This window comes from Ascidiella aspersa, chromosome 8 (assembly GCF_963924565.1).
Source record: "Ascidiella aspersa chromosome 8, kaAscAspe10.2, whole genome shotgun sequence".
NCBI classification, from domain to species: domain Eukaryota; kingdom Metazoa; phylum Chordata; class Ascidiacea; order Phlebobranchia; family Ascidiidae; genus Ascidiella; species Ascidiella aspersa.
The window spans coordinates 18,239,908-18,256,256 of record NC_139454.1 but is presented as its reverse complement, the minus strand read 5'-3'; the positions used below and the strand labels follow the sequence as shown (position 1 = coordinate 18,256,256).

Genomic DNA, 16,349 nt, shown 5'->3' with positions numbered 1-16,349 from the left:
AAAAGCACGCTTTGAAATTGACCCGCGTCTTAAGTGGAGGCAAATTTCTTTCGTTTGTTGTTTGTAGCGATAATTATCTCAAAAGCGCAAGTCCTATATCTAACGGTATGCTCTAGGCAAGCGTCGACGGCTTGCTTCAAAATATCTCTTTTGTGAGTAAAAGGTGGCTCTGAAAAGAGCCGTTTTTTGTGTTTGCCACGGCCGTATTGGGGAGGCGTGCGGCTCATCATTGGGGGGGGCTTACTTTTTAGTGGCAGCCTTTTTGGCAGCTGGCTTCTTGGCCTGCTTCTTTGCTGCTGGCTTCTTTGCCTTGACCGCCTTTTTGGGCGACGGCTTTTTGGCCGTCGTCGATTTCTTTGCCGGCGCTTTTTTGGCAGCCGGCTTTTTGGGCGACTTCTTTGCGGCGGGTTTTTTCGCGGCGGCGGCGGCGGCCTTTTTGGCGGTGGTCTTCTTAGCCGAGGCGGAAGCTGGCTTTTTAGCCGCGACGGCTTTCTTGGCTGCCGGCTTTTTGGCGGCAACTGGCTTCTTTTTGGCCTCTTTTTTGACCGGCTTCTTGTCGGTCTTGGCGAGCTTGAAAGAGCCCGAAGCACCAGTTCCCTTGACCTGCACGAGCTGCCCACTTTTGATAAGGCGCCTGATGCAGGTTTTCAAGGGTACGTTGAAGTTGTCGCTGACCTTGTAGTTGTCCTTGACGTACTTGACAATCTTCTGTCGGGACGAGCCGTTTCTTTCTTTAAGCTGTGTAATGGCGGCGGTGACCATCACCTGGTAGGTGGGATGAGTCGCCTGGGTCGGCGATGCCTTCTTGGCTTTCGGCTTGCTGCTATCTCCTGCGCCTCCTGACATTTTGACGATTTCTTTCCTACTTCTCTTCGACGAACGAATCAACAATAAAGGATTTATGACGACACAGCACACGCTGGCCATTTGTACGTGGTTTGCGTACCAAAGCGAAATCGGTGAAATGCCGAAAAGGTTTGCTGCCGACTGCTTGCACTTTGGTGTGCTTTTGATTTTAGCAAGAGGCTCGCTTGCCTGGCTGCCCGACCGAGGTGGCGCTTCAAATTTTGTCTACCAGCGCCTGAGGTCCTGTAGCGCGCACCCGTCGACTATCAAGTCGCTGAGTAGGACACACCGTCGTCAGCAACGCTCGAAACGTTCGGCTTTAGCTGAACGACTGCCCTTTTCGAGGTGTTCAGTTGCCAAAACGCCAACGCGCGATCGATTTGGGCCTCCCAAGACTACCCGGTGATATTGCTTTCGAGGCTGGGTCACACCGAGACCGTGTACCCGAAAAATCAAAGCCCTGCGATTTGTCGCCTAAGCACAGGCAGTCAGCCAAGGGACCGCCTTTAGAACAGTTTTTGCTGCTGTTCGAGCCCGGCAACAAGCCCTTAACTGAGACTGCCGAAACTGAACCACCGAAAAGAAACAAAACTCATTCTCAATAATGTGTTTGCCTGCCTGCCTGTTGGCAAATTGCAAAATCAGCTTTTCTGTTTTTTCCTAATTGACTAACGTAACGTGCTGCCCGCCTAGCTAAGGCTGTCTCGGGGCCGCACAACACCAACTGTTTCTTTTCGTTTTCCACCGACCGACCGCCTGCCTCCTTCGCCGGTCCGACCCGTTGTTTCTGCTAGCCTCTCCATCCTACCCTACCCTACCTACATTTCTCAACAAGTGCCAGAACGTCATTGTTTTTTTGTTTTGTTTTTTTTGAAATATAATTTTAGTTAGAAAATAGTTTAGCACTTGAAAGCTTTCGGGCCCAACTTTTCTCAGTTTGGGCTCGATTCCACCTATTTCGAACTTACAGTAAATCAATCGCTCGTTGACTAATGTGGGAATGAAAAGAGCAACAATACGATTAGCAAAACACACAAAATGCAGCCTTTTGCAAAGCGATCGGGTTTGTCTCTTTCAAAGTTATGGGTGGCTCTGAAAAGAGCCGTTTTTTGGTTCAGCTGACAAGCAAACCGAAATTTACTTGGAGCTGGTGTATTTGGTGACGGCCTTGGTGCCCTCGGAAACGGCGTGCTTGGCCAACTCGCCAGGCAAAAGCAGACGAACAGCGGTCTGGATTTCCCGACTGCTGATTGTTGAGCGCTTGTTGTAGTGGGCAAGGCGCGAGCTCTCGCTGGCAATACGCTCGAAGATGTCGTTCACGAACGAGTTCATGATGCTCATCGCCTTGCTCGATATGCCGGTGTCAGGGTGGACCTGCTTCAGCACCTTGTAAATGTAGATGCTGAAAGATTCCTTGCGCTTGTGTCGGCGCTTCTTTTTGTTATCGCTGGTGTTGTGCTTCTTGACAGCCTTTTTGGTGCCTTTGCTTGCAGCCATTTTGACAGGAGGTTCTTCAGTGCTTTCGACGACGAAGAGTGTGGCGTGTTTTTCCACTCTCGTCGGTTATAGATCGGAAGAGATGCAAATGACGGCTCGACGCTTTCGCCAATGGAGCAGTGCGAGAGTGCGCGGAAAAAACGATTGGGTGTTACTGCGCGCGCTTTTCAACCGTCGGGCGGTTTTTCGACAGGCGTGGGGATTATAAAAGGCGTTTCAAACCGCCCGCCTTCATTCTTTCGATTTCACTCGAGAAACAAATACAATCGCAAAAAATGTCTGGACGTGGTAAAGGTGGTGGTAAAGCAAAGGCAAAGCCGAAGAGCCGTTCCTCGAGAGCTGGCCTGCAGTTCCCAGTCGGTCGTGTGCACAGACTGATGCGCAACGGCAACTACTCGGAGCGTGTTGGTGCCGGTGCCCCCGTGTACCTGGCAGCCGTGCTCGAGTACCTGAGCGCCGAAGTGCTCGAGTTGGCTGGCAACGCAGCCCGTGACAACAAGAAGACCAGAATCATCCCCCGTCACTTGCAGTTGGCCATTCGCAACGACGAGGAGCTCAACAAGCTGCTCGGCGGTGTAACCATCGCTCAGGGAGGTGTGCTGCCCAATATCCAGGCCGTGCTTCTTCCCAAGAAGACCTCAAAGAAAGTTTAAAGCAACAACTGCTTCACACCAAAAAACGGCTCTTTTCAGAGCCACCCTACAGTTTGAAAGAGAACCATTTGGCTTGCTTAAACTTACTGCTAGTTATAGTACCTGCCTCTACCTTGAAATGTACCCCCCTAGTTCGTTAGTGAGCAGGATTTTACTTGGCAAATAACAAACCTTCGAGCGACGACCGAAAAACTCGCTAAAAGGACGCATGTGTCAAACCGAGATGCTGGCTTACTTGCCAGGGCATAAAGTATTTCGAGGGCCGTTAACGCCAAAAGCCAAAAGGCAACCCCAATCTGCCACTCTGGCATCATTTCGGACCAGACGGCCTAGTAGATCCCCCTACGCGTCCGCGTGATACCACCCGTTGCGAGTCGGGTCGGTGGCTTACGCTTAGCAGTCGAACGCTTTACCGGAGTTTAAAATCTCTTTTCAAAACAATAGGTGGCTCTGAAAAGAGCCGTTGTGTTGTTGATGTTCGGCGTTTGCACGGACTTAAGCACGTTCGCCACGGATTCGGCGGGCGAGCTGGATGTCCTTGGGCATGATGGTGACACGCTTGGCGTGGATGGCGCACAAGTTGGTGTCCTCGAAGAGTCCTACCAAGTAGGCTTCGCTAGCCTCTTGCAGAGCCATGACAGCGCTGCTCTGGAATCGCAGGTCGGTCTTGAAATCTTGGGCGATCTCGCGCACCAAACGCTGGAAGGGCAGCTTGCGGATGAGAAGCTCAGTGGACTTCTGGTAACGACGGATCTCACGGAGAGCGACTGTTCCGGGTCGGTAACGATGGGGCTTCTTGACTCCTCCGGTGGCCGGTGCGCTCTTGCGAGCGGCCTTGGTGGCCAGCTGCTTGCGAGGCGCTTTGCCTCCGGTCGACTTACGGGCGGTTTGCTTTGTACGTGCCATTTCTCTTGACAATTTTTCGATCGACTAGATATCGTTAGAAATGATTTGCAACGCTTTCGACCGACCTTATATACCCGAAAGTACGTTAGCTGATTGGCCAAGGAAAAAAAACATTCTCTCGTCCAATAATCGTTCTTCTCGCCGGCCGAGAGATTTGCGCCTTTCGGCATAATGTGACATGAGACTTATCAGGCCTTTCGAGCCTCGTTCTTTTTCGCCAAAATGCCTTCTAACCGTACTGGACTAAACGACTGGGGCAGCAAGACACACACACACACACACATAGCTTTAGCATTTAACAAAATATCTCTTTTAGCATTTTTGGGTGGCCCTGAAAAGGGCCGGTGATGTTTTTTAGGTTTCGGACATTTTATCCTCCGAATCCGTAGAGGGTACGTCCCTGACGCTTGAGGGCGTAAACGACGTCGAGGGCAGTGACGGTCTTTCGTTTGGCGTGCTCGGTGTAGGTGACGGCGTCACGGATCACATTCTCGAGGAAAACCTTGAGAACGCCTCGAGTCTCCTCGTAAATGAGACCGGAGATACGCTTGACACCACCACGACGGGCCAGACGCCTGATTGCGGGCTTGGTGATTCCCTGGATGTTATCACGCAACACCTTTCTGTGCCTTTTGGCGCCTCCCTTTCCCAATCCTTTTCCTCCTTTGCCGCGTCCTGACATGTTTCTAGCTTTGTCGAGTTAAAAATTCGAACTGTGAAATCTCTCTCTTAGCACCGCCTTTTATACGCTGTGTACTCTCGCGTTTGACGTCACCACGTTCGGGCGCTATTGGATACCGGTGGCAAGCGTAAAAGCACGCTTTGAAATTGACCCGCGTCTTAAGTGGAGGCAAATTTCTTTCGTTTGTTGTTTGTAGCGATAATTATCTCAAAAGCGCAAGTCCTATATCTAACGGTATGCTCTAGGCAAGCGTCGACGGCTTGCTTCAAAATATCTCTTTTGTGAGTAAAAGGTGGCTCTGAAAAGAGCCGTTTTTTGTGTTTGCCACGGCCGTATTGGGGAGGCGTGCGGCTCATCATTGGGGGGGGCTTACTTTTTAGTGGCAGCCTTTTTGGCAGCTGGCTTCTTGGCCTGCTTCTTTGCTGCTGGCTTCTTTGCCTTGACCGCCTTTTTGGGCGACGGCTTTTTGGCCGTCGTCGATTTCTTTGCCGGCGCTTTTTTGGCAGCCGGCTTTTTGGGCGACTTCTTTGCGGCGGGTTTTTTCGCGGCGGCGGCGGCGGCCTTTTTGGCGGTGGTCTTCTTAGCCGAGGCGGAAGCTGGCTTTTTAGCCGCGACGGCTTTCTTGGCTGCCGGCTTTTTGGCGGCAACTGGCTTCTTTTTGGCCTCTTTTTTGACCGGCTTCTTGTCGGTCTTGGCGAGCTTGAAAGAGCCCGAAGCACCAGTTCCCTTGACCTGCACGAGCTGCCCACTTTTGATAAGGCGCCTGATGCAGGTTTTCAAGGGTACGTTGAAGTTGTCGCTGACCTTGTAGTTGTCCTTGACGTACTTGACAATCTTCTGTCGGGACGAGCCGTTTCTTTCTTTAAGCTGTGTAATGGCGGCGGTGACCATCACCTGGTAGGTGGGATGAGTCGCCTGGGTCGGCGATGCCTTCTTGGCTTTCGGCTTGCTGCTATCTCCTGCGCCTCCTGACATTTTGACGATTTCTTTCCTACTTCTCTTCGACGAACGAATCAACAATAAAGGATTTATGACGACACAGCACACGCTGGCCATTTGTACGTGGTTTGCGTACCAAAGCGAAATCGGTGAAATGCCGAAAAGGTTTGCTGCCGACTGCTTGCACTTTGGTGTGCTTTTGATTTTAGCAAGAGGCTCGCTTGCCTGGCTGCCCGACCGAGGTGGCGCTTCAAATTTTGTCTACCAGCGCCTGAGGTCCTGTAGCGCGCACCCGTCGACTATCAAGTCGCTGAGTAGGACACACCGTCGTCAGCAACGCTCGAAACGTTCGGCTTTAGCTGAACGACTGCCCTTTTCGAGGTGTTCAGTTGCCAAAACGCCAACGCGCGATCGATTTGGGCCTCCCAAGACTACCCGGTGATATTGCTTTCGAGGCTGGGTCACACCGAGACCGTGTACCCGAAAAATCAAAGCCCTGCGATTTGTCGCCTAAGCACAGGCAGTCAGCCAAGGGACCGCCTTTAGAACAGTTTTTGCTGCTGTTCGAGCCCGGCAACAAGCCCTTAACTGAGACTGCCGAAACTGAACCACCGAAAAGAAACAAAACTCATTCTCAATAATGTGTTTGCCTGCCTGCCTGTTGGCAAATTGCAAAATCAGCTTTTCTGTTTTTTCCTAATTGACTAACGTAACGTGCTGCCCGCCTAGCTAAGGCTGTCTCGGGGCCGCACAACACCAACTGTTTCTTTTCGTTTTCCACCGACCGACCGCCTGCCTCCTTCGCCGGTCCGACCCGTTGTTTCTGCTAGCCTCTCCATCCTACCCTACCCTACCTACATTTCTCAACAAGTGCCAGAACGTCATTGTTTTTTTGTTTTGTTTTTTTTGAAATATAATTTTAGTTAGAAAATAGTTTAGCACTTGAAAGCTTTCGGGCCCAACTTTTCTCAGTTTGGGCTCGATTCCACCTATTTCGAACTTACAGTAAATCAATCGCTCGTTGACTAATGTGGGAATGAAAAGAGCAACAATACGATTAGCAAAACACACAAAATGCAGCCTTTTGCAAAGCGATCGGGTTTGTCTCTTTCAAAGTTATGGGTGGCTCTGAAAAGAGCCGTTTTTTGGTTCAGCTGACAAGCAAACCGAAATTTACTTGGAGCTGGTGTATTTGGTGACGGCCTTGGTGCCCTCGGAAACGGCGTGCTTGGCCAACTCGCCAGGCAAAAGCAGACGAACAGCGGTCTGGATTTCCCGACTGCTGATTGTTGAGCGCTTGTTGTAGTGGGCAAGGCGCGAGCTCTCGCTGGCAATACGCTCGAAGATGTCGTTCACGAACGAGTTCATGATGCTCATCGCCTTGCTCGATATGCCGGTGTCAGGGTGGACCTGCTTCAGCACCTTGTAAATGTAGATGCTGAAAGATTCCTTGCGCTTGTGTCGGCGCTTCTTTTTGTTATCGCTGGTGTTGTGCTTCTTGACAGCCTTTTTGGTGCCTTTGCTTGCAGCCATTTTGACAGGAGGTTCTTCAGTGCTTTCGACGACGAAGAGTGTGGCGTGTTTTTCCACTCTCGTCGGTTATAGATCGGAAGAGATGCAAATGACGGCTCGACGCTTTCGCCAATGGAGCAGTGCGAGAGTGCGCGGAAAAAACGATTGGGTGTTACTGCGCGCGCTTTTCAACCGTCGGGCGGTTTTTCGACAGGCGTGGGGATTATAAAAGGCGTTTCAAACCGCCCGCCTTCATTCTTTCGATTTCACTCGAGAAACAAATACAATCGCAAAAAATGTCTGGACGTGGTAAAGGTGGTGGTAAAGCAAAGGCAAAGCCGAAGAGCCGTTCCTCGAGAGCTGGCCTGCAGTTCCCAGTCGGTCGTGTGCACAGACTGATGCGCAACGGCAACTACTCGGAGCGTGTTGGTGCCGGTGCCCCCGTGTACCTGGCAGCCGTGCTCGAGTACCTGAGCGCCGAAGTGCTCGAGTTGGCTGGCAACGCAGCCCGTGACAACAAGAAGACCAGAATCATCCCCCGTCACTTGCAGTTGGCCATTCGCAACGACGAGGAGCTCAACAAGCTGCTCGGCGGTGTAACCATCGCTCAGGGAGGTGTGCTGCCCAATATCCAGGCCGTGCTTCTTCCCAAGAAGACCTCAAAGAAAGTTTAAAGCAACAACTGCTTCACACCAAAAAACGGCTCTTTTCAGAGCCACCCTACAGTTTGAAAGAGAACCATTTGGCTTGCTTAAACTTACTGCTAGTTATAGTACCTGCCTCTACCTTGAAATGTACCCCCCTAGTTCGTTAGTGAGCAGGATTTTACTTGGCAAATAACAAACCTTCGAGCGACGACCGAAAAACTCGCTAAAAGGACGCATGTGTCAAACCGAGATGCTGGCTTACTTGCCAGGGCATAAAGTATTTCGAGGGCCGTTAACGCCAAAAGCCAAAAGGCAACCCCAATCTGCCACTCTGGCATCATTTCGGACCAGACGGCCTAGTAGATCCCCCTACGCGTCCGCGTGATACCACCCGTTGCGAGTCGGGTCGGTGGCTTACGCTTAGCAGTCGAACGCTTTACCGGAGTTTAAAATCTCTTTTCAAAACAATAGGTGGCTCTGAAAAGAGCCGTTGTGTTGTTGATGTTCGGCGTTTGCACGGACTTAAGCACGTTCGCCACGGATTCGGCGGGCGAGCTGGATGTCCTTGGGCATGATGGTGACACGCTTGGCGTGGATGGCGCACAAGTTGGTGTCCTCGAAGAGTCCTACCAAGTAGGCTTCGCTAGCCTCTTGCAGAGCCATGACAGCGCTGCTCTGGAATCGCAGGTCGGTCTTGAAATCTTGGGCGATCTCGCGCACCAAACGCTGGAAGGGCAGCTTGCGGATGAGAAGCTCAGTGGACTTCTGGTAACGACGGATCTCACGGAGAGCGACTGTTCCGGGTCGGTAACGATGGGGCTTCTTGACTCCTCCGGTGGCCGGTGCGCTCTTGCGAGCGGCCTTGGTGGCCAGCTGCTTGCGAGGCGCTTTGCCTCCGGTCGACTTACGGGCGGTTTGCTTTGTACGTGCCATTTCTCTTGACAATTTTTCGATCGACTAGATATCGTTAGAAATGATTTGCAACGCTTTCGACCGACCTTATATACCCGAAAGTACGTTAGCTGATTGGCCAAGGAAAAAAAACATTCTCTCGTCCAATAATCGTTCTTCTCGCCGGCCGAGAGATTTGCGCCTTTCGGCATAATGTGACATGAGACTTATCAGGCCTTTCGAGCCTCGTTCTTTTTCGCCAAAATGCCTTCTAACCGTACTGGACTAAACGACTGGGGCAGCAAGACACACACACACACACACATAGCTTTAGCATTTAACAAAATATCTCTTTTAGCATTTTTGGGTGGCCCTGAAAAGGGCCGGTGATGTTTTTTAGGTTTCGGACATTTTATCCTCCGAATCCGTAGAGGGTACGTCCCTGACGCTTGAGGGCGTAAACGACGTCGAGGGCAGTGACGGTCTTTCGTTTGGCGTGCTCGGTGTAGGTGACGGCGTCACGGATCACATTCTCGAGGAAAACCTTGAGAACGCCTCGAGTCTCCTCGTAAATGAGACCGGAGATACGCTTGACACCACCACGACGGGCCAGACGCCTGATTGCGGGCTTGGTGATTCCCTGGATGTTATCACGCAACACCTTTCTGTGCCTTTTGGCGCCTCCCTTTCCCAATCCTTTTCCTCCTTTGCCGCGTCCTGACATGTTTCTAGCTTTGTCGAGTTAAAAATTCGAACTGTGAAATCTCTCTCTTAGCACCGCCTTTTATACGCTGTGTACTCTCGCGTTTGACGTCACCACGTTCGGGCGCTATTGGATACCGGTGGCAAGCGTAAAAGCACGCTTTGAAATTGACCCGCGTCTTAAGTGGAGGCAAATTTCTTTCGTTTGTTGTTTGTAGCGATAATTATCTCAAAAGCGCAAGTCCTATATCTAACGGTATGCTCTAGGCAAGCGTCGACGGCTTGCTTCAAAATATCTCTTTTGTGAGTAAAAGGTGGCTCTGAAAAGAGCCGTTTTTTGTGTTTGCCACGGCCGTATTGGGGAGGCGTGCGGCTCATCATTGGGGGGGGCTTACTTTTTAGTGGCAGCCTTTTTGGCAGCTGGCTTCTTGGCCTGCTTCTTTGCTGCTGGCTTCTTTGCCTTGACCGCCTTTTTGGGCGACGGCTTTTTGGCCGTCGTCGATTTCTTTGCCGGCGCTTTTTTGGCAGCCGGCTTTTTGGGCGACTTCTTTGCGGCGGGTTTTTTCGCGGCGGCGGCGGCGGCCTTTTTGGCGGTGGTCTTCTTAGCCGAGGCGGAAGCTGGCTTTTTAGCCGCGACGGCTTTCTTGGCTGCCGGCTTTTTGGCGGCAACTGGCTTCTTTTTGGCCTCTTTTTTGACCGGCTTCTTGTCGGTCTTGGCGAGCTTGAAAGAGCCCGAAGCACCAGTTCCCTTGACCTGCACGAGCTGCCCACTTTTGATAAGGCGCCTGATGCAGGTTTTCAAGGGTACGTTGAAGTTGTCGCTGACCTTGTAGTTGTCCTTGACGTACTTGACAATCTTCTGTCGGGACGAGCCGTTTCTTTCTTTAAGCTGTGTAATGGCGGCGGTGACCATCACCTGGTAGGTGGGATGAGTCGCCTGGGTCGGCGATGCCTTCTTGGCTTTCGGCTTGCTGCTATCTCCTGCGCCTCCTGACATTTTGACGATTTCTTTCCTACTTCTCTTCGACGAACGAATCAACAATAAAGGATTTATGACGACACAGCACACGCTGGCCATTTGTACGTGGTTTGCGTACCAAAGCGAAATCGGTGAAATGCCGAAAAGGTTTGCTGCCGACTGCTTGCACTTTGGTGTGCTTTTGATTTTAGCAAGAGGCTCGCTTGCCTGGCTGCCCGACCGAGGTGGCGCTTCAAATTTTGTCTACCAGCGCCTGAGGTCCTGTAGCGCGCACCCGTCGACTATCAAGTCGCTGAGTAGGACACACCGTCGTCAGCAACGCTCGAAACGTTCGGCTTTAGCTGAACGACTGCCCTTTTCGAGGTGTTCAGTTGCCAAAACGCCAACGCGCGATCGATTTGGGCCTCCCAAGACTACCCGGTGATATTGCTTTCGAGGCTGGGTCACACCGAGACCGTGTACCCGAAAAATCAAAGCCCTGCGATTTGTCGCCTAAGCACAGGCAGTCAGCCAAGGGACCGCCTTTAGAACAGTTTTTGCTGCTGTTCGAGCCCGGCAACAAGCCCTTAACTGAGACTGCCGAAACTGAACCACCGAAAAGAAACAAAACTCATTCTCAATAATGTGTTTGCCTGCCTGCCTGTTGGCAAATTGCAAAATCAGCTTTTCTGTTTTTTCCTAATTGACTAACGTAACGTGCTGCCCGCCTAGCTAAGGCTGTCTCGGGGCCGCACAACACCAACTGTTTCTTTTCGTTTTCCACCGACCGACCGCCTGCCTCCTTCGCCGGTCCGACCCGTTGTTTCTGCTAGCCTCTCCATCCTACCCTACCCTACCCTACCCTACCCTACCCTACCCTACCCTACCTACATTTCTCAACAAGTGGCAGAACGTCATTTGTGAGCCATAGTATATATATTGAAATTTCGCTTGTAATGGAAACAATATACCGTTGTTTTCATTGGTCATTTGTGTTGAAATATTCGGAGTCGTTTAGCCCACAACCAACTCCTGTCTTTCTCTTGTTACTCCTGCTTTTCTCTTTAATGATGACATGATAGTCTGGAAGTCCTAATTCAAGCTGTCGGCATTTTTGCTCGCTTGCTCGTAGTTTTTTCCTATAACCATAAGCTTTCATGAAGTCATAAAAATTCTTTGAGAAGAGTAATATAATTTTATAACAGTGTTTGCGTTAACTGGGAAATGCCACGACACCTTGCTTGGTGTTGGTGTACCGCGGTTTAGCAGTGAGGTTTTTCACTTAAACTTTCAAAAGATGTCGTCTAAATAGTAGTTTTCTCAAAAAGTTTAAAATGTATAGTTTTGGGTTTTCGTATAACCCAAGCTTTTACGGTTGTGTCTAAATTCATATACAACCCAAATTATTTGATATTAAAAACTGTTTTTTCCCTAACATTTTGGGTATTCAAGTTTGGGTTAGCCCAGAACCCAAATTTCTTTTGGAAACTACCCAAATAGTTTGGGTAGAAAACCCCAATCTATTTGGGTTTCTAAATATAATACCCAAATTTTACGTTTCAAGTACCCAATTTTTTTTACAGTGTAAGTAAGGCATGGTAAGGTATTGTTGGCAATAAATTACAAGTGGTGAGTACGATGATAAATCATAAGAAATGAGGATGATGGGCAAATTCCGCTAGACGACGTTAAGGAGCAAAATGAAGGAAAAAGGACAAGAGTGCAGTGGCCACTAAGAGGCGCTATATTACAGAAAATTTGACCAGGGCTTCGCCGTCTTAAGATTTCGCCGCGGGGTTTTTTAAGCCAATGGAATGGTTTCCACCACTAGAGGCATTGCGTGAGTCAGATGAACAGTTGCTAGCGCCTATCTTTTCCAATGGTTATTCGTTGAAGCTAATTATTCGTTTTAAGTTAACTTTAATTAATATCTATAATCATTTTTTATTCGCAATTTCTTCAAATACTGGTAGCGAGAATTTGTTAAACATGTACTGTTACATACAACTTTAATTTTGTACTTAAAATAGGGTTTCGGTTAAAACCAGGAAGCATTTGCATCAACTTTAAATTATAAATAAAATGTAATTAGAATATTTAAGGTCAGCTAGTTCCAAACAAAGCTGAAATAAGCATTTTTATGCGGGAATAATGTAGTTTTTTGTGGTACTGCTGTTTTTCAACCTATAACTTTGCATTTTGCAAGTTGTTTCATTCACACTTTTTAACAGACATTTTTAATTCAAAAATATATCTTCTGTGTGGTATTCTAAACGACATTGTATTGCTTGTGCACTTGAAATTTTCACCAGATATTTCTTTCGTACTCAACATTAATTTAACACCTTTTAATACAAGATACCTCACATCTTAGGAAAATATTCGAGTGATCCACATCCTTTTAAAACAACTAACTATTTGTACTGTTATACTGTTATATTGTTTTGAAATAGGTGTAATTTTGTAAATGTTATCTTATTATAGCCTTTTTTACAAGTGACCCCATGTAGTTTTACAAAAGTTGAATAAATATAGCCCTACAGCAGACACTATCATACAAGCTTGTGCATTTGGCTGAAAAATCAGGCACTTGCTGAATTCCAAAGAATATTTTAGCTACAGAACTGAAATCTTACATCTTGACAAAGAAACCGTATATTTGTGGTAGAACGCCAGGACAATGAAAGAAGTTTGTCAGTTTCCAATGTTACAAACAAGTCACAACTACAATGAATCTTATCATTCTTCAAACAGTAGTCAAATCTCTAGAATAATATTGTACTGATTTTAATATGAAATTTAGTAGAATGTTTTTTACTTGTGGTTTTGCAAGCATCAATTTAATTCGCAGCGTTTAGATCAACTGTATAATTTTGTTTTATTTAGTATCTTACAAAAAATAAATGCATATTATGAAGTTTAATAAAACAAGCAAAACTGTTGACTTTTTGTTAGGTGTGAACTGTAGTATATGACATCAAGAACATGATTAAAAGTGTTTTTTTAATGCAGGCTTGTTTGAATCTTCCCTCGTACAAATTATATTTCCAGATTAGTCTGTTTTGATTCCAAACCTATATAAAAGGTATAAATATTTTTTATAAGATAATGATTATTATTTATTTCAACTAATTTTAAACACTGTTAAAGAATCCCACAACTTAATAAAAACTGCATATAACAAACTAATTCAATCTGCGAGCACTAAAGGTAGAAAATAAACTTTTACCTGTTACTTCACTTGGAAAGCAGCATCTGCTTACCCCAAAAACATACCACAGACACCTTGCCAACCAAATTCTCGTGAAAGATTTTCTGAGTGTGACAACAAGCTAAAATCGTGAACTAACTTAAATAACAATCCAGTCTTCAATTCGGGGAATGGTAAAGGGGTAAATTACAACAATTTATGGCCAGGACAGTTTGATGACTGGAAAAAGCAATATTCACATACTTGTCTTTGCGATAAAAAAAAGGTCTGATAGTGACTACAGGGATAAACTTCCCAGTTAAACCGGTCAAAATATCGCAAACGGCCCTAATAACTGAATTATCAACCAAATAGTGCCAGTCTCAGACCTACCGCCATTGTAAAAAACTGCGACTTCATCTGTGTCAGACCTTGCTAGAAGGTATTAGTCAGCATCCGCTGTAACAAACAGTTACAGGGACGGCAGGCAGGCTGTTGTAGGGCCTTTGTGTGTACTACTCCTATCTCTTGTTGTGTAAATCGCTGTAAATCGTACTCTTCGCCCTAAGCGAAAGAGCGCCTCCTAACGTGTAGTTTGACTGCATAGTGCCACATCATTCGAACCTCTTGCGCCTATTAACTCGTGTACCACCAAGTGTTTTAACTTGGTCTAAATAAACGCTATCGTCTAACCCTTTGGAGCCTTCTAGTGGCTACCCTGTGTGTGTATTATTAGTGTCTTAGTGTCTTAGTGTTAGCTTTTTCGTACCTAAGTGCGCCGGGTGACGTCACAGGGACTCCTCCGCTGTACTTAAGAGAATTTTTCGCCTTCCCGTTTTCCATTTTGTAGCGAAGCTCCTGGCATTTTTTTGGCCTCTTTAGCTCCATCTAATGGAGATCACTGATTTTGTACTTTGCATATTTTTTCGCCACATCCTTTTTCGCACAAGTGACGTCACGCACACGTCACCCCCTGTACGGCAAACTTTTTCCGCCATTTCTCTTGAACTAAAAACACTTAACATATAGACGCTAGGCGTCTTCCCCGCAAACGACATTTTTTTCGCATTTTCCCCGCCTATATTCTTTGCTTCTTTCGCCGATACTGAAACAACTAAAAAATAAACCACGACACACTCGCCAGCTCCAACTCGTATCGCTTCCGCGCCCCTTTGTTTCCTTCCTTCCTTCTACTCCTACCGTGAGTACAGGGACACTCACTATAGCACGATCTCTCAGGCCCTTCTGTCCCCTCTTTCTCTCTAAAATCATCGCTCGCCCGTTAACATACCACAAACGAAAAGAATGGACCACCACAGCCCCTTAAAAGCAACAGGACCGGACTACAGGATACAGCGGACGCTTAACGTCCAAATACAGGATATCGAATACTTCAACATAATATTCTTAAACTGTTCGACATGGACAATGCCCTAACCTTACAACCCCAACATTATCGGAGCCCGTACAGTCAATCGGAGACTCAAAATCTTTCAATTAACATTCAAAACGAACCAACACCGCCAAAAATATAATAAAGAGAAACTCCACATCGAACTGGAAAACGGTAAAATGGACAAACTTCCATCCCATCAAATTATTAAATTGCTGTCTTCAGAACCAGACAAACCCCTCCTCAAAGTTTCCCTCTTCCCAGTTCCGCTCGAGTGGACAGAGGACCATCTAAAAGACATTGCAAATAAACTGCAATGGGGAAAAATAAAGAAAACCTTCTTCTGTACTCATAAAAGCCGGCCAGAGATCTACAATGGTTACGTAAATATCTTCCTGGACGCAGCCAACCCAAGCAACATCAAACCAGAAATTACCGTAGCGAATCAACGCATCCAAACCGTTAAACCAGGCGAATCTTTCGGCCCAATATGCAGAAACTGCGGCGAGCGCGGCCACTGGGCCAACAACTGCCCGGCAGACAAAGTATGTCGCTTCTGCTTCCGACCCGGGCACTTCATGAAAGAGTGCCCGGAAGCCTCATCCATCGAGAAACAAATAAACAGATCAGAAGAAGAAGACCCCCTCAATCTACGCCAGGAAAATGAATTCCCCCACCTACACAAGAAGAACTCAACCCCAAAAAATCGTTTTAACCCAGGTGGAACAATAGATATATCAAAAATCATACAAAACCATGAAAACCAAATTACTTTGAATAAACGGATAGACATAAGCCCACAGCAGGAAGCGGAAAAAAGAATACACAAGCTGCGACAATTCCAACAAAATCAAAAGAAAGGCGACGGCCAACCACCACCACCGCCACCACCACCTCCTCCACCTCCAGAACAAAACAGCGAAAAAGAACACATTTCAACAATTGAAGAACAACAAATGAACGACGACCCGGACGGTCATTTGTTTATTCACGAATCCGACGACTCCCTACAAACGCTCAAGGAACTGGACACAGCAATAGAAAAGGAAAACGAAAAACCGACTCAAGTAATCGAACAGAATCAACCGAAACCGAGCAATGAAGACAACCACAACGAGAGAATCCAATCAACCTCCGATCACTTCTTCTCCCTAACCCACCCCTCCTCCTCCTCCTCCTACTCCGCAAACTCAACCTCCTCCTCCTCCTCTTACCCATCCCACATCCTGATCCCCAACACACCTCCTCTCCCAATCGAACAGGCGAACGAAAAGAAAGAAAACGAAAACAACGATAACAAAACAGAAGAAGAACAACAACCAGGAAAAAACAGTCAAAAACGGTCTGCGGCACAATTATCGCCGCAGGACCAGGACCCGAAACGAAAGCTTATAAACCGCGAGCAGACCCCACTAAAAGGGTCGCAAAACCATAACAACCCGATAAACTTTGAAAGCGAACTTTTTTAAACCGTTTATTCTAACCTTATCGTTTTTCCTCTATCGACTTTTATCATGGAGCTAAAACTCTGCA

The 16,349-nt window shown here is 47.6% G+C and overlaps 12 protein-coding genes across 12 annotated transcripts; 3 read left to right on the top strand and 9 right to left on the bottom strand.

The window, feature by feature from the left end:
- Nucleotides 1-198: 198 nt before the first annotated feature.
- Nucleotides 199-884, bottom strand: LOC146136668 (histone H5-like). Its single transcript, XM_083395838.1, has one exon. The coding sequence runs from the start codon at nt 844-846 to the stop codon at nt 241-243; it is 606 nt and encodes a 201-aa protein (XP_083251964.1). The 5' UTR covers nt 847-884; the 3' UTR covers nt 199-240.
- An 890-nt stretch (nt 885-1,774) lies between these two features.
- On the bottom strand, nt 1,775-2,367 carry LOC146136667 (histone H2B.1). Its single transcript, XM_083396071.1, has one exon. It carries the CDS (start codon nt 2,341-2,343, stop codon nt 1,984-1,986), a length of 360 nt encoding a protein of 119 aa, XP_083252197.1. The 5' UTR covers nt 2,344-2,367; the 3' UTR covers nt 1,775-1,983.
- Nucleotides 2,368-2,597: 230 nt separating this feature from the next.
- Nucleotides 2,598-3,011, top strand: LOC146136666 (histone H2A). Its single transcript, XM_083396060.1, has one exon. The coding sequence runs from the start codon at nt 2,619-2,621 to the stop codon at nt 2,994-2,996; it is 378 nt and encodes a 125-aa protein (XP_083252186.1). The 5' UTR covers nt 2,598-2,618; the 3' UTR covers nt 2,997-3,011.
- Nucleotides 3,012-3,361: 350 nt separating this feature from the next.
- LOC146136665 (histone H3) lies at nt 3,362-3,924 on the bottom strand. Its single transcript, XM_083395197.1, has one exon. The coding sequence runs from the start codon at nt 3,900-3,902 to the stop codon at nt 3,492-3,494; it is 411 nt and encodes a 136-aa protein (XP_083251323.1). The 5' UTR covers nt 3,903-3,924; the 3' UTR covers nt 3,362-3,491.
- Nucleotides 3,925-4,231: 307 nt separating this feature from the next.
- On the bottom strand, nt 4,232-4,613 carry LOC146136664 (histone H4). The gene has a single exon (XM_083395321.1). It carries the CDS (start codon nt 4,582-4,584, stop codon nt 4,273-4,275), a length of 312 nt encoding a protein of 103 aa, XP_083251447.1. The 5' UTR covers nt 4,585-4,613; the 3' UTR covers nt 4,232-4,272.
- Nucleotides 4,614-4,705: 92 nt separating this feature from the next.
- Nucleotides 4,706-5,597, bottom strand: LOC146136663 (histone H5-like). Its single transcript, XM_083395823.1, has one exon. It carries the CDS (start codon nt 5,557-5,559, stop codon nt 4,954-4,956), a length of 606 nt encoding a protein of 201 aa, XP_083251949.1. The 5' UTR covers nt 5,560-5,597; the 3' UTR covers nt 4,706-4,953.
- Nucleotides 5,598-6,487: 890 nt separating this feature from the next.
- On the bottom strand, nt 6,488-7,080 carry LOC146136662 (histone H2B.1). The gene has a single exon (XM_083396053.1). The coding sequence runs from the start codon at nt 7,054-7,056 to the stop codon at nt 6,697-6,699; it is 360 nt and encodes a 119-aa protein (XP_083252179.1). The 5' UTR covers nt 7,057-7,080; the 3' UTR covers nt 6,488-6,696.
- A 230-nt stretch (nt 7,081-7,310) lies between these two features.
- Nucleotides 7,311-7,724, top strand: LOC146136661 (histone H2A). The gene has a single exon (XM_083396044.1). The coding sequence runs from the start codon at nt 7,332-7,334 to the stop codon at nt 7,707-7,709; it is 378 nt and encodes a 125-aa protein (XP_083252170.1). The 5' UTR covers nt 7,311-7,331; the 3' UTR covers nt 7,710-7,724.
- A 350-nt stretch (nt 7,725-8,074) lies between these two features.
- Nucleotides 8,075-8,637, bottom strand: LOC146136660 (histone H3). Its single transcript, XM_083395179.1, has one exon. It carries the CDS (start codon nt 8,613-8,615, stop codon nt 8,205-8,207), a length of 411 nt encoding a protein of 136 aa, XP_083251305.1. The 5' UTR covers nt 8,616-8,637; the 3' UTR covers nt 8,075-8,204.
- A 307-nt stretch (nt 8,638-8,944) lies between these two features.
- LOC146136659 (histone H4) lies at nt 8,945-9,326 on the bottom strand. Its single transcript, XM_083395322.1, has one exon. It carries the CDS (start codon nt 9,295-9,297, stop codon nt 8,986-8,988), a length of 312 nt encoding a protein of 103 aa, XP_083251448.1. The 5' UTR covers nt 9,298-9,326; the 3' UTR covers nt 8,945-8,985.
- Nucleotides 9,327-9,418: 92 nt separating this feature from the next.
- On the bottom strand, nt 9,419-10,310 carry LOC146136658 (histone H5-like). The gene has a single exon (XM_083395433.1). It carries the CDS (start codon nt 10,270-10,272, stop codon nt 9,667-9,669), a length of 606 nt encoding a protein of 201 aa, XP_083251559.1. The 5' UTR covers nt 10,273-10,310; the 3' UTR covers nt 9,419-9,666.
- A 4,554-nt stretch (nt 10,311-14,864) lies between these two features.
- Nucleotides 14,865-16,285, top strand: LOC146136657 (uncharacterized). The gene has a single exon (XM_083396230.1). The coding sequence runs from the start codon at nt 14,996-14,998 to the stop codon at nt 16,283-16,285; it is 1,290 nt and encodes a 429-aa protein (XP_083252356.1). The 5' UTR covers nt 14,865-14,995.
- Nucleotides 16,286-16,349: the final 64 nt, after the last annotated feature.